A 14551-nucleotide genomic window follows, 5' to 3' on the forward strand; every position below is an offset into this window, starting at 1 on the left:
CAAAGTAACTATACACTATATACTGAAAATTGCTTTTCATTATTTGTAAATATATTGCTTTCTTTCTGACTGTCTGCTTGTTTGTATGTTCGTGTCTTATTTATATATGTTCAAAATGAATATCAAACATCTAATAATTTCTTCAAAAAAAGAAGAAGAAAAAAGCAAACATCATCAGAAAACGTATTTAATTCATTTAAAATGGCAGTGGTGCAAGAACTACAGAAGTGTTTCCTGCAAAATGTACTTACATTAAAAATAAAGCAGAAGTACCTATATGCAACACATTACAGTACATTACCATACAATGTTCATTCCAGCACTGTTGCACTATTTAACCCATTATACACAGTTTACAGTAACAGCTTGACTTGTATATGGACACTCATTAATATACACTTATTTGTATTTATGTATTTTTTTGCTTGCTTGTTTTTAGCCAGTGGTGAAAGAACTCAGATTATTTACTTGTCCTGCATCCCAAATTTTACTTGAGTAAAAGTACAAAAAAATTATGTTGCTATTATTAACCACATCATGTCACTTTACCTCTTAACTTTGTATTTGTTGCTCTTGTATCCTTCGTATCATTTTTTATGTATATTCTTCTTATTATTATTATTATTATCATTATTATTATTAATTTATTTATTTACTTCTTTGTTTTTCTGTATGCTTTTTATTTCTGTCTTTATGCTGCTGCGACACCTACATTTTGCCTGTAGGGGTCAATGAAGGCTTATCTTATCTTATCTTATCTTATCTTATCTTATCATACCTTTTCTTATCTTATCTTGTCTTCTCATCTTGTCTTGTCTTATTTTATCTTATATTATCTTATCATACTTTTTCTTATCTTATCTTATCTTATCATACCTTTTCTTATCTTATCTTATCTTATCTTATCTTATCATACCTTTTCTTATCTTATCTTGTCTTCTCATCTTGTCTTGTCTTATTTTATCTTATATTATCTTATCATACTTTTTCTTATCTTATCTTATCATACCTTTTCTTATCTTATCTTGTCTTATCATACCTTTTCTTATCTTATCTTATTTTATCTTGTCTAAATGTGTACATCACTTTAATGTTGTTGCTGGTAAAGGTAATGATTATTTTAATTACTCTCTATATGGTAGACCAATAAAGCCTTACCTTATCTTAACCTAAAAAATATTATTGATTATATTTTGTATTATTCACCTTAATCTGCAAAGTGACTTTTTATTGAAGGTATCAAATAAATGTAGTGGATCAAGTACAATATTTGCCTCTTAACTTTAGTGGAGTAGAAGTACCTAAAAACTGTACTTAAATACAGTATTCGAGTAAATGTACGTGGTTACTTTCCAAAACAGTCTTTTGCTGTATATTTCTGTGTATAAATGTTATCTTTGGTAGGATACACCTATATCCAGATGAATACAGAAGTGAAAATGACTGTGTGGAAAACTTTCAGACACAGGAAACGATAGCTGTGTGCAAGGAAAAAACGCAACGAATAACGGAATCTCTCAGCCAATCAAATCCCAGAGCTGTGGCTTTTTCAACCAATCACAGCGCAACTGTATTAATCGTTGTCTCACCAGCAACCACCATCCGCTAGCTAGTTTAGCATCAAGCTGTATGAGAGGCTAACGTGCAGAGACACGCAAATATCTGCACACTGTCTTTGGTTATGTGTTTCGCTTGAATTTACTGAAGTTACCAGTCGTCTAAGAGACTAAACCGAAGATCCGGTCGAAGGTAAAGAGTCGTGTTTACTTCTCGTGTCTGCTGTAGCTAGCTGGGCGTCGCGGGAGGGGGCGCAAATGACACATAGCCGTGTTGATGATGTTAATATGTGGCCATTTAGCAGGGTTAGCTAACATAGGCTAATGGAAGTTTGTGCAGAGGCATCCAGGATGTAAAACTAACCAAACTAAAAATGGATTTGATCAGACGGTTAGGTCGTGTTATCCTCGAAAATAGTGCATGTGTTTGGTGTGAGGGCGTTTCTTATTTATTATTCTATTAGATGTCAGCTACTGGATTATTCTTTATTGCTTTGGTATAGTAACTTAGTTCTCATCATAACGTTATATGTCACATGACTGCTTTTGACTTACCACCCAACCTTCCGTCCGTTTACCTCTGTCATTTCTTCACCTCCCTTCTCTTTATTCATGTGTTCATCTCGTGTCTATCATGGCTAACTTTGAATTGAACTTCCTCCCTCAGATGCAGTTCATGCTGTTGTTCAGCCGGCAGGGAAAGCTGAGGTTACAGAAATGGTACGTGCCTCTCTCTGACAAGGAGAGGAAGAAGATATCCAGAGACCTGGTCCAGACCATCCTGGCCAGGAAGCCCAAGATGTGCAGCTTCTTGGAGTGGAGGGACCTCAAGATTGTGTACAAGAGGTAGGTGACAAACATGCTGCAGAGACGCATTCAAACCTTTTCAGATCATTTTCCTTCTTGTCATCTGCACCAAGCCTCCAGGGCAGGCATGGATCTCACTGGTTGTCTTCAATGCAGTGTGTTTTGTTATAAAATGTACTTCTTAACAGCAGCAGGCTCAATTTGGATCATGTAAATCAATCTATTTAAAATCAATGGATGGAAATGGAAATAGTAGTTTGGCATTGCTTTTTCTTGTCAGAGATCTCGTCTGCATGTGACAGACCTCATCAACAGATGGACTTTGCTCAGGGATACTCAACTTGCTTTGCCCAGGGGCCACTTTTGCTAAATGACAGGAGGCCAGAGGCCAGTGAATAAACAGACTTAGCCCAGAACTTGGTCAGGGGGTCTGAGGGGTTCCTTCCCTGGCACTTTTTTTTGATAAACAAGCTTTATTTTGAGGCTTTTTTCATGCACTCTGATACCTTATTTACATTCAGAGTACGGAAATGAATCAGTTCATTGTCCCTGAGAATTAGAAAATGGTCGGCAGGCCACTCGGCACACTGTTGTGAGCCCCGTAACTTGAATACCACTGGTTTAGTTATTATAACGTGACTTAAGTTTGTTGATGAAGCATGAGATTATTTTGTTAAACCTTCAAACATTCCACAGCAGGCTATTACTGATTTTTGTGGTACACTGTGGCATTTCAGAAAACGATCTTAGTAACAGGATGTGAAAATGTTTGGTGTGCTACATCACTTTTGTATCTGTGGTGACATGTTGGGGTGGCATGAGTCAGTGATTATGTTGTCAAGCACTGAGATTTAGTTCTCACCTTCTGGTGTGTGATGAACACCAGAAGCACTCCCTCTCTTATAACAACTTCCAAACAATGGAGGAGTGTTTCAGACATGTAAGGAGTGCCTGATTTGTCCTGGACGTGAGTGTTGAGTCACAAAAATACAAAGGACACATCCGTATTTGTTCAGTGTATTATAAACAAAAAGCTAACAAAGAAAGACAAACAACAAACAGCCAGGAGACAGTGACCCAGGGCTGCAATACTGTAGCACAATGATATACACTTGCCTGTTTAACGTGCACAATCTAATACAGTCCAGTTTAATGTGCCTGCAGTATGGATGAAGTGGTCAGTGGTTTCACAGTAAACCACAGTAAGATTTTCTGTGGTAAGTGTTATCATTTCAGATTTCATTATCAGATTTTCTGTGGTTAGTTTTATCATTTTGATCACCACACCTTGCGGTAAATACTGTTAAGCATCAACCAAAGTTGGCAACAGCCTCCCAGACGCGTGGCATCTCAAATGTTAATGCACATTTGATGGGTTTCATGTGTTCACATCAGGTATTGGTCATGTTATTATTTTATTGTTCATTCCAACAAGTTGATTGTGCTGCTGAAGTAGCACCCATGTTACTAACAATGATATAATATGTTACAAACATTAACATTTGTCGACATCACCCCCTTGTTCATTTGTTATTTCCTCACTTTATGTTGTAGATACGCGAGCCTGTATTTCTGCTGTGCAGTCGAGGATCAGGATAACGAGCTGATCACCCTGGAGATCATCCACAGATACGTGGAGCTGTTGGACAAGTACTTTGGCAGTGTGAGTCTCTTAAACTTCATACATGTAACATGCTGACTTATAGCGTGTGTGGGGGGGGGATAAACAATAGAAAATTCAGGACCGGATCTCCTCTGATCTGCTGCTGTTTGTGTTGTTGTGGCGTTACAGGTGTGTGAGCTGGATATTATCTTCAACTTTGAGAAGGCCTACTTTATCCTGGATGAGTTCCTGCTGGGTGGAGAGGCCCAGGAGACATCCAAGAAGAATGTGCTAAAGGCCATCGAACAAGCTGACCTGCTGCAGGAGGTACGCACTGTTCTTTATCAGCAGATAGCTTAGCCCATTAGACAGACCACTATAGCATCAGGTGAACAGTACCTGTCAGTTAACCTGCCGATGATTTTCTCAGTTGATTAAAGGAGTGTGTAGGATTTAGCAGCATCTAGCAGTGAGGAATGCAGACTGCAACCAGCTGAGACTTCTCCCATGTGACAACCATGATAGGTAGGATAGGGTAGCATACGATTCCTTCAGTGTTTATTGCTGAGGTAATTTTTATCCAGTATCTAAATTATCGGCAGAGGTCTCATTCTCTCCATAACAAATGGACCAAAAAAACTTTTAAAAAAGACTGAATAAAGCAGTCTCAGGTACATCAGTGTTTCTCTGATGCTGATGTGGACTCCCTCCTTATGTAGATATGAACGGCTCATTTTGAGGTAACGAAAACATGACCATTTTTATTTTCAGGTGATTATACATTAAAGAAAACATACTTGTTATATTATAACCCACCTCTGCCAATATATTCTCCTGAATCCTACACACTGGACCTTTAAGTGTTTGGTCCCTGAAATGTCTGACAATTTGGGAAATATGCTCATCACAAGCTTCCAGAGCTGGTGTTGGTGTCATCAAATAATGTTCAACCAACAGTCCACACCCCAGATATATTCACCTTACTGTCATTTAAGACGAGGAAGAGCAGCAAATCTTGATATCTGAGAAGCTGGAACCAGCAACTTTATGGCATATATGCTTAAAAACACGTCATTGAAACGAGTCATTGATTAGCAAAATTAATTTCACTCAGCAGTGATGAAGGGTAGCTCTAACATTCGTGCATTGCTTTTTTTATTTTATTTTTTTTGACGCTGCTGCCCTCCACACTTGACGTCACTTGTTTATTTTTGGCCATTAGCGCTTGATTAATACCTCTCCCTCCCTTGTGCCAGAGTGCGAAAGCAAGTGCTGTCCTGCGTGTTTGCATTTCTGTCCAGCTGTAGTCATTTGTACTCAACAGAATTAGTGCTCGGTGATTTATTTTTAGCAAAGCATGCAGAATTGTTGTTGTAACAGCACGGCTGACTGAGCAGGCCTGTAGACTGGAAAGGCCTCCTGTCCCCATCACACGTTCAGTAACTTGCAATTATGACTCGTCCTATCAAATATAATTTGGAGGGGTAATTTCAGCAAGGAACACTACTCTTTCTTTTCTACGTCCGCAGGAGGCCGAGGCACCACGGAGTGTCTTAGAAGAAATTGGGCTGACATAAATCATCGCGCCGCTGCCTCGCAGTTCCTTTTTCCAGATGCAGATCTGGCAACCTCCATGTCTCTCTCCTGTCTCCTCCTGTTCACTGTGTCAGTGTTATATGTATATAATCACCATCCATGTACTGTATTACTCTGTACTGTACTATCCAGTAATGTCCTTTCAATGTGGTGCCAACTGTGGTTTTAATGTGTCTCCTATGTACAATCTCCCTCACTGTATTCTGCCGTACTATTAGCAAACTTCACACCCTGAACTTCTTAAAACTCCACAGAGTACAATGTAGCGACGACATGAGAACTCTTGCATCGTATCAAGATCATTCATCATCACTTGATTGCAGAGTTGTGTGTGCTGTTTGGCTTACAGAACATCTTTAAGGTGCTGTTGAAGCCGCAGTTGTAGCTTCTCCTGTATTATCATCACATTTGAGTCACAAAGCTAAGCATGCTATCTCATACTCGCAACCCACAGCGTTGTTAAACAAAACCTACAGCTGTTCTGAAAGTATTACCAGACTCTTCTTCCCATCTGGATGAAAAAAATATTGTTTGCCGCCCAATAAAAAAACAGCTCATCTCATTTCTCAAACTGACTTCTTCCTGACATTAACAAGTGTAGGGCTGCAACCAGTGATTCTTTTCTTTGTCAATGAATCCATTGATTATTTCCTCAGTTAACTGATCAGTTGTTTTGTCTATAAATTGTCAGAAAATTGTTTAAAAAAAAGAAAGAAAAGTTAATAAGTGTTTCCCAAAGCCCAAAATGATGTCCTCAAATGTCGTTTTGTCCGTAACCCAAAGAAATTCAATTTACTGTCACATAGTAGTAAAGAATTAAGAAAAATATTTACATTTAAGGAGCTTTAATCAGACAATTATGACTTTTTTTCCTTAAAAAATTACTCAAAATGATTAATTTATCATCAAAATGGTGCACAATTAATGGTTAACTGATCGTTAAATCACTGCAGTTCTATATATGTCTTTGTACTTTATGCAAAACAGCAAATATATATTTAATTTAACATAAAATACGGGAAAGAATCATGAATATGTTACAGGGCACAGCACAGGAAATGGGTTAAAAATCTTGGTCATGCAGCGGATTGAATATTTTCTTTAATTCAGATGTTTAAAAGAGTCTTTGAGGATCTGCAGAACAGCAGTAAGTGTTCATTGGGTATTTTAAAGATCTGTGACTCAAAGGTAACAGTAATACATGAGAAGCACCAGCGGCGGCTTGCACTGTTGTGGGAATCACTGACACCTACAATCACTTACACACAGATAAATTCTACCTTCAAGTGAAATTAAACAATCGCCCATGATCAGTATTGGTATTTATGTTAAGTAGGTCTTTGTGTTTGGTGATTCCCCCTTCAGAAACTGACCATCTCATCTTTACTTTTCAAGACTTAAATGTTTACCTTTTGGTAAACGTGAGCTGTTTATGTGTAATTTAGCGTCACGTTTGTTATAATTGTCATCTTTATTTCTCTGACTTATTTTCTTGATGAAAACATATAACATTGGAGCTGGTAATGGCCTCTGGAGATAAATCTTAGGTCAGTCTCTCCCTTAGTCTTAGGTCAGGAAAACATAGTGACCCAAATAAAAGAAAACAGTATTTTATGTATTATGACACTTCGGCTGAAAGACTAACAAACGACCAAAGAACACTGTGTTTTACCTTCTCAATGGTGTCTATGAAAAGCTAACAAAAGGGATTTAGAACTGCAGGATGTTTGACAAAAGTATTTGGGGATTATTTGGTCACAATACACCAGTATTATGTAATTATTCCAATCCGTTTAAAGACAGGTCTACCCTTTCTTTACGGAGTCGGAACGTAAGAGGATGAACTGCACATATCAGGATACATCGTTAATATTCATCACTGTCAGCTCGTTCAGTTGTGATGCAGGAGAACAAGCCGACGAGTGATGAATAGATGCTCATCCCAACTGTACGGCAGTCAGACTTTCTATCTGCATTCTTAAAACCACAAAGTGTTTTTGTTGAACATTAGAAGTATTAAACGAGTTCATCTTTGATTTGTGCAAAAGAAAACATTTTTGTATTGAACACTGCCAACACATTTGCCAACATTCTTTTTCTTATATTTGAAAGTTATTAACAATAAATGTATCAAAAAAAGAAAATGCATTTTGTTTTGTATATTGTTTATTACTACGCAACAACAACCATGTTGTGCTGCAGCTCCAGTTATCAAGCATTCAATAATAAAGCGACAATAACCATTTTCCAAAAGCAAGATATTCACATATGTACATACAGGTGCTAACTTCTGCTCAAACCATGTCTCTATCATTCCCTATACATTCACATAGTTATAAGAACAAAATAAATTCACAGATATTGAAACGTCGGAGCTACGGCTGTAATCTATCAGAGAAAATCTTTGACTGATGGGGGGGGGGAAATCAGCACATCATGTCTAGATTAACTAAATCTGCCACAGTGCACTGAGTGTACTCTCCCTGGTAGCTACGCTATGTGTCCACCAAAGCGTTTTTTTCCTGAGGCCAGTGTATTTTCTTAATTTTTTGCAATGGGAGCGCCACATATACACTACGCTACAAACGGCAGCAGCCTGATGAGACATCGAGCGCTGCAGGTTTGGCATTTTTTCTGGTCACCGAGTTGAAAAATGTTAAACTTTTGGTCAGCGCCATTTCTTTGGGTAATGCTGCTCTTGTCACTGTCGTTTTTTACCAAGCCGTCCAATCACAGTGGAGGAGAGGCAGAATAAATACCACTAAAAACCAACCATCACAGCACCACTTCTTTGAGTAATGCTATGCCTGTCACTGTAACCTTCTTCCAAGCTGTCCAATCACAGTGGAGGACGAACAGCATTAATACCACAAAGTCCAACCATCACGTCCTACATGTACAAGTTCTAAACAAAAAAAAAAACATAGGAGAACATGAATGAAGGAGAAATAAATGGTGCTGGCCACTTAGACCAGCTGGTCCATCCTCTCTTCCTATGTGTTTTAGCCTTTCCTTCATACGGAGAAAAGTACCCTATCTTGTGTTGTGCAGATATTTTTACTTCCGCAGATATTCCCTATGAAAGCAACCAGACGCAACGAAAGCACCTCAGCTGATAAAACAATGCGCCTCCAGAGCCCCCTAGCTCTCCCAACTGGGTGTTTTCAGTGGAGTGCCTGGTGTTTTCAGCTGGGAAAAATGCTTCGGTGAACACACAGCCTTACGAAAGTAACACCAGCGATTGTCCAACTAATGACAACTTGGTCAGACAAGAGCCTATCGACCAACTGATCGACCAACTGACCAGAATATCGTCCCTAGTCAGAGCCACTAAGAGGTACTCATGTCATCATTTCCAGCAGGCTCACTTGGCATTTCTGTGTTAGACTGTTCATTTTTCATCTCAGGACTTAACTTCTCACTCTCAACACACGGACTCTCATCCACATCGTTGCTTTTCTGAATAAGCTCTGTTTCATTTGGATTGGCCGCAGTGAGGCTCTTCACAGTCTCTTCCTCTGACTCTCTCGCCTTGTCTGACTCTCCAGATGAGCTTGTCTCTTCAGGCAAACGGCTCTTCTTTTTGTGCTTCTTCTTGCTCTTCTTCTTGCTCTTTTTAGACTGTTTGTGGCGTCGACGTGTGTTACCATCCTTTTTGTCTGCCTTCTTGGGGCTCTTCTCTCTACTTTTCTTGTTTCCCTCACTGCTTGAGCTTCTTGACCTTTCTCTCGCTTTTCCACGAATGTCTGTGTCTGTGTCTCTGCTGTCTCTCTCTTCGCTTCTATTTCTATACTTGTGCTCCCTGTCTCTATCTCTGCTCCTGTGTCTCGGCCTGTCTTGCTCTCTGTCTCTACTTCTACTCCTCGACCTGTCTCTACTTCTGCTCAGATACCAGTCATTCCTCCTGTCACTGTGTCTGGATGATCGTCTGTCTTCTCTGTGCTGGTAGGAGGCCCTCCTCTCTCTGCTCCTCTCTCTGCTCCTGCTCCTGCTCCTCCGCCTGTCGCTCTCTCGCCTGCTGTGGGACCTCTCAGATCTCGGCGGGCTTCTGCTGCTCTGACGCTGCCTCCACGATCGATCTCCGAATCGCTCTGAATGCCACCCGTCTCTTCGACTCCCCCTGACGCTGCGGTCTGGTGACAAGTGCAGATCCCTGTCAGCCTCCCAGAATTCATTGCCAGGGTTTCGAAATACATGCAGGAAATTGCAGTGCTTCCCTTTGGGGCACTTCTGTCTGTCAAACAATCCTGAAAGAGGAAATACAAACACAACCAAAAAAGTAAATACACTAAAAAAATACACTAAAGTGAATCTTGTATCTCTGCAGCAATGTCAGAGTGAAAATGTCTCTTTATCATACATCAATATGAATATCTTACCACATATGGCGTTCTTCCACCGTGTAACAGGACACATCTCACAATGAAGCTGCCGGCCTGCGTACCACCTCCCATTGAACCTGATTATGGCTTCTGTACACTGCTCCTCTCTGGACAGACAACAGACAGACAAAAAGTGAAGAGATTTGTGCAAAAATTTAAACAATGTACAGTTTATTTGGAAAAGTCGTGGAGCGGTTGTGTGACGGCTTACGTGTCAAACTGAACGTAAACATTTCCCTTCAGGTGTGGTTCATAATTGCAGCTGACCTAAAAAGGAAAAGATCAATGAAACAAAACAGTATTTTTAGTGGTAATAATGTATATGTATACATAAAACACAGTTACATGTACACATGGCAGAGAAATCTATCTTGGGAAAACTGGGTTTCCAATTTCCTGCTCTGATTACAGAAACCGGGTTTCTCATACACATGAAAACAAGATGACATAAAGATAATGGAATACTTCAGAGAGCTCACTGTAACACAGTGAAGTCCCTTTCACACTGCCTGTTCAAGGTGGGAATGTTGGGCCGTTATTCTGATTTGCCGTCCTGTATAAAAGGTACGATCGCAGAATGGGGGGGCAGAGTTGTCTCGCCAGCTGCAGAGATAGTAACAGTGCTGAATCTAAGTCTGTGTAATGTGTCAGCTGACAGGACAGGATAAGTGGGACATTTTGATGACATGTTATATGTGTGACCCACACAGCAACCGAAAATGTCTGCAAACTGGGGAGACAATGAGGTCAAGGAGCTCCTTACCCTCCAATAAGAGGGCGAGAACAGCTGCTATATAACGGGGACTGCAAATGATTTTTATTAATATTAGAGCACTTCTCAACATGTATATTACACGTCACACTAGACGCAGATTACGCCAGTGTTGTTTGGTTCGGTGTAAAAAAGCAAAGGCAGTGTAATGAAGGGACTTTGTTGAGGCAGAATTATAGGATCTCTGTGTAAAAAGGGCTACTGACTACTGATTTCATCTCACCTTGAATTGCACCACCTTGCCGACACTCTTTAACTCCGGCAGGACATCATGGTAGAACTCGAGGAAAGACTCCTGCAGGTCCTCCTCGCTGTGTTCCAAAGAAGCATCAACGTCGTAATCATCGCGGCGTGACTGCTCCATGCCAAACGTTGTAAACATACCACGGATCACCATAGTCGGGCTGGATGTGGGATAAACGTGTTTCCGAGAACATCTGGACGCACACAGACAGAAGAGAGGAGAATATACAAAAATATGAACAAAGACTAAGACATTCACTCTCTGAAATACCAGGTTTGTGAATTTAACGTGGCATGTCATGTGAAAAGAGAAACAAATAGTACCTGTCTCCAAATCGACACGCCCCGGTCTTCAGGAAGAACGGACAGTTGGCTACATCGCGCTCTGTTCCGAAGTTCTCAGAGCTCTCCTTCACAGGAGCCTCAGGATTCATCCATGGTTCTCCGTTTTCTAGCTGTGAGAACATGTACGAAATTTAATATATACATGATAGTTTGACTGTGTGTATTTCTGTTACACAAATAATGCTTCTTGACAGTTTTTTTACCCATGTATAGTACTAATTGTGAAGAAATTAAAATGATCAACATACAGGTATCAATGTAACATGACATTCGTGTGTGTTTCTACCTGATTTTCAGCTTCATCCAACATTTTCTGAACGGCCTCCTACAAATGGTGTAAAGACACGGCTGGTGAAAATGTGTAGAGGTCAACATACTGCAGCAGATCTGTCACTCTGTGTTAAGATCACACTCATGAGGACTGGCATTTCGAAATTTCTGGACTTTTGGAAAGCAAGGTCACAGACTGTTTTCACACAAAGTAAAAGATACATCCTTGTTGTGAGAGCTGAAGGTGCTGTTAGGGTTTTTCTCTTTGTGTGTGTCTTAGTTGAGGAGTTGGACGGTTGCTTGTGCCACTAAGTCAAGGAAATTTTTAAAAAGAAACCATGTACAAAGCAAAAACACATTTTACAAAAGAAACATAATTGCTATATGAATATCTGACCCTTGGATTCCTTTTAGATGGGTGATATAAATACTTGTGATTAAGTAGAAGAGGATATATTTCTTTTTGTTTCTATCCTCCCGGGGCCCGTTTCACCTCTCTGTCTCGCTTTGTCTGCTGCTTCTTTTCTCTTTCTTCTTGCTCTTTCCTCTGCTGGGCCTCCCATTCCTCCTTTATCATCCTCTGGGAACACACAAAGACATTACACCAGTTATCTAAAACAATATGTCAAACATGCAGCTCATCAATCAGCCTAATAGTCAACACAACATCAAGCTTTTTTATTTGTTTGTAGATCTTTAAAAGCCTCAAGTGTTTAGATTTTCCTTAAAAATGTGGGAAATGTAATCACTGTTAGTTACTTTAGCTCAAGCTAAGCGAGTCATAAATGGTGCTCTAGTGAATATTTACAGAAGCACAGTCTGTGTTCATTGCAATTAGGGAACATGTCCCCCAGTGCAACAGTGTGGCTCATCTGTTTTTACAAGTTTTTGGACAACTGTGGGGCTCTACGGCACAGACAAGCATAGTAGTCCAACGCATTTAAATACCGCTTAAGGCAGGTGTTGAACCAGTAGAAGGCTGAATGAAAACACGAACAAAGGTCCGCACTGCTGTAGTGCCTCTAACTGAAATTTATTGGCACAACCACAAGTGAAGTTTTGAGCTAAAGCTCTTCTCCAGACTTTGCTAATCATATATAGATGCCATCAGTAACAAGAAAAAGGTGTTTTTGCATGTGTAGCAAAGTCTGAAGAGTCTTGGCTCGAAACGTCACTTGTGGCTGTGCAATTAAATTGCTCTACGGCACAGAGCAATATGCTATATCACTACACAGAAAAGACTTCTGAGTGGGATAAATTCATTGTTTGTTTTGGTCTTTCCAGTGGATTCTTTGACAACAGGAAAACATACTATAGAGTGTCTCCAGAATTGTCTTCAGTAAAGCATTATAAAATCAAGCCAAGTCTCTGTGGTCTCATCAGACATGCCACACTGATATTAAACTCCAGCTAACCCCCACAGTACAACATCGTTTGAACACATTAGCACCCTTAAACCTGCTATATTTACAAAGTGTATGTTTTCAAAATTTGTCAAATTGCACTCGCTCTCTATGATGAATACAAACAGTATATTACCTCCTCCTCCTCTTTTCTTTTCCTTGCAGCTTCTTCCCTCTCAGCCCTCAGCCTGAACTCCTCCTGAGCCAGCCTCTCTCTCTCCAACCACTCTTCATGCAGCCGCAGTCTGAGAACACAAGTCAGACACAAATCAAACACAATTAAGATTAAAAATAGAAAACTGTACAATCAGCATTTCCTGTGCTGTCTGTCAATTAATGTGCAGCTGCAGCTGCAGCTACAGCAAAGTGATGTTACCTTTCCTCCTCTGCAGCAACATTATCCTCATCATCTTCATCATGTTTTTCTTCTTCTTCTTCTTCTTCTTCTTCTTCTACAGGTGTGCAGCTTGCTTCATTTTTTAAACCTGTAACAGTGTGATTGTTGTAATTGATGTGCTGCACAATGCAGCAACAAATGTAGAAACAAGTTGTCACATCTGATGACAGCAACACCAATATATCAGCTATCTTCATACCACATTCTCTTGCTAGGGCGAGAGCTTGGCGTTTCCGTTTCCTTCTCTCTTTCCTTAGAGCAGCCCTGCGTTGCTTTTGACTGAAACAAAAAGATTACATTTGAAACATTACAGACACCTGGCAGTGTAGGAACAAGGACGACAGGATTATCAGAGACCCCAGTAAACTGTTCTGCCTACTCGTGCCTGGCACCTGGTCCTGCACCACCAGGCTCATGGACAGCTTCATCCCACAGGCCATAAGACAGCTCACCTCCTGAGCTCATCGACTGGCACTCTATCATTATACTGTCTCTTTACCTCAATATACTTTACTTACTGTTTAACACAGGTTAAGCTTTAACACCGCGACGTAGCGTTAGTAGCCATATTAAGTCTGCTGCATTAACTTATTTTAGTGGCGTTTTTAACGTTACTGTTTCTTACGTTATTGTGGTCCCACCCAGACATTATTAGATTATCAAAGTATCTCAACATGATATAAAAAGAGACACAGACCTTAACACAGGAGCAGACATCAGTGGAGTTGGTGCAGCCATTAGAGCTAACGATAGCTAACGGTGACTAGTTAGTTAGCATGTTCGGCTAACGTTAACCCTAGCTACGTCTTCTCTTCCGCGTTTTGTTAAAAACAAAATTAAATAATCTCCGAGTGCATAAGCTATTTCCGAAGTTGACTTTGTTTCTCAGAAATATGATATCACTGAATGAATAATTTCTGTTTGTTGTAAACTTTGGCTACTGAGTCACAGGAAGTAATTGAGTGAAGAACGATACACTTCCGGTTTAAAATCCGACAGAATTTTTTTTTTTTGTTTTGTGTATATTTTTTGGAGAAATTTAGAGATTGAATACATTTTTGTTACCTTTTTTTACTTCACATATATTTTAAATATTATTTCACATTTCCTAAAGCTTTCAATCTTGTCTTGTAGGATGAATTTTATACAGTATTTTGTACTTTATTACAAATGCAGT

At 39.8% G+C, this 14551-nt stretch overlaps 2 protein-coding genes across 2 annotated transcripts; one reads left to right on the forward strand and one right to left on the reverse strand.

Moving 5' to 3' along the window:
- Positions 1-1568: 1568 nt before the first annotated feature.
- Positions 1569-7706, forward strand: LOC126390588 (AP-1 complex subunit sigma-2-like). The gene is made up of 5 exons (XM_050044968.1): positions 1569-1749; positions 2224-2402; positions 3918-4026; positions 4156-4293; positions 5496-7706. The coding sequence occupies exons 2-5, from the start codon at positions 2224-2226 to the stop codon at positions 5541-5543; spliced, it is 474 nt and encodes a 157-aa protein (XP_049900925.1). The 5' UTR covers positions 1569-1749; the 3' UTR covers positions 5544-7706.
- zrsr2 (zinc finger (CCCH type), RNA-binding motif and serine/arginine rich 2) lies at positions 6090-14334 on the reverse strand. Its single transcript, XM_050044859.1, has 11 exons — positions 14072-14334; positions 13574-13653; positions 13354-13462; positions 13114-13222; positions 12068-12154; positions 11591-11629; positions 11284-11414; positions 10940-11153; positions 10156-10211; positions 9942-10051; positions 6090-9809 (listed from the first exon to the last, which is right to left on the reverse strand). The coding sequence occupies exons 1-11, from the start codon at positions 14110-14112 to the stop codon at positions 8893-8895; spliced, it is 1893 nt and encodes a 630-aa protein (XP_049900816.1). The 5' UTR covers positions 14113-14334; the 3' UTR covers positions 6090-8892.
- Between the last annotated feature and the right edge of the window lie 217 nt (positions 14335-14551).

This window comes from Epinephelus moara, chromosome 1 (genome assembly GCF_006386435.1).
Source record: "Epinephelus moara isolate mb chromosome 1, YSFRI_EMoa_1.0, whole genome shotgun sequence".
Taxonomy (NCBI): domain Eukaryota; kingdom Metazoa; phylum Chordata; class Actinopteri; order Perciformes; family Serranidae; genus Epinephelus; species Epinephelus moara.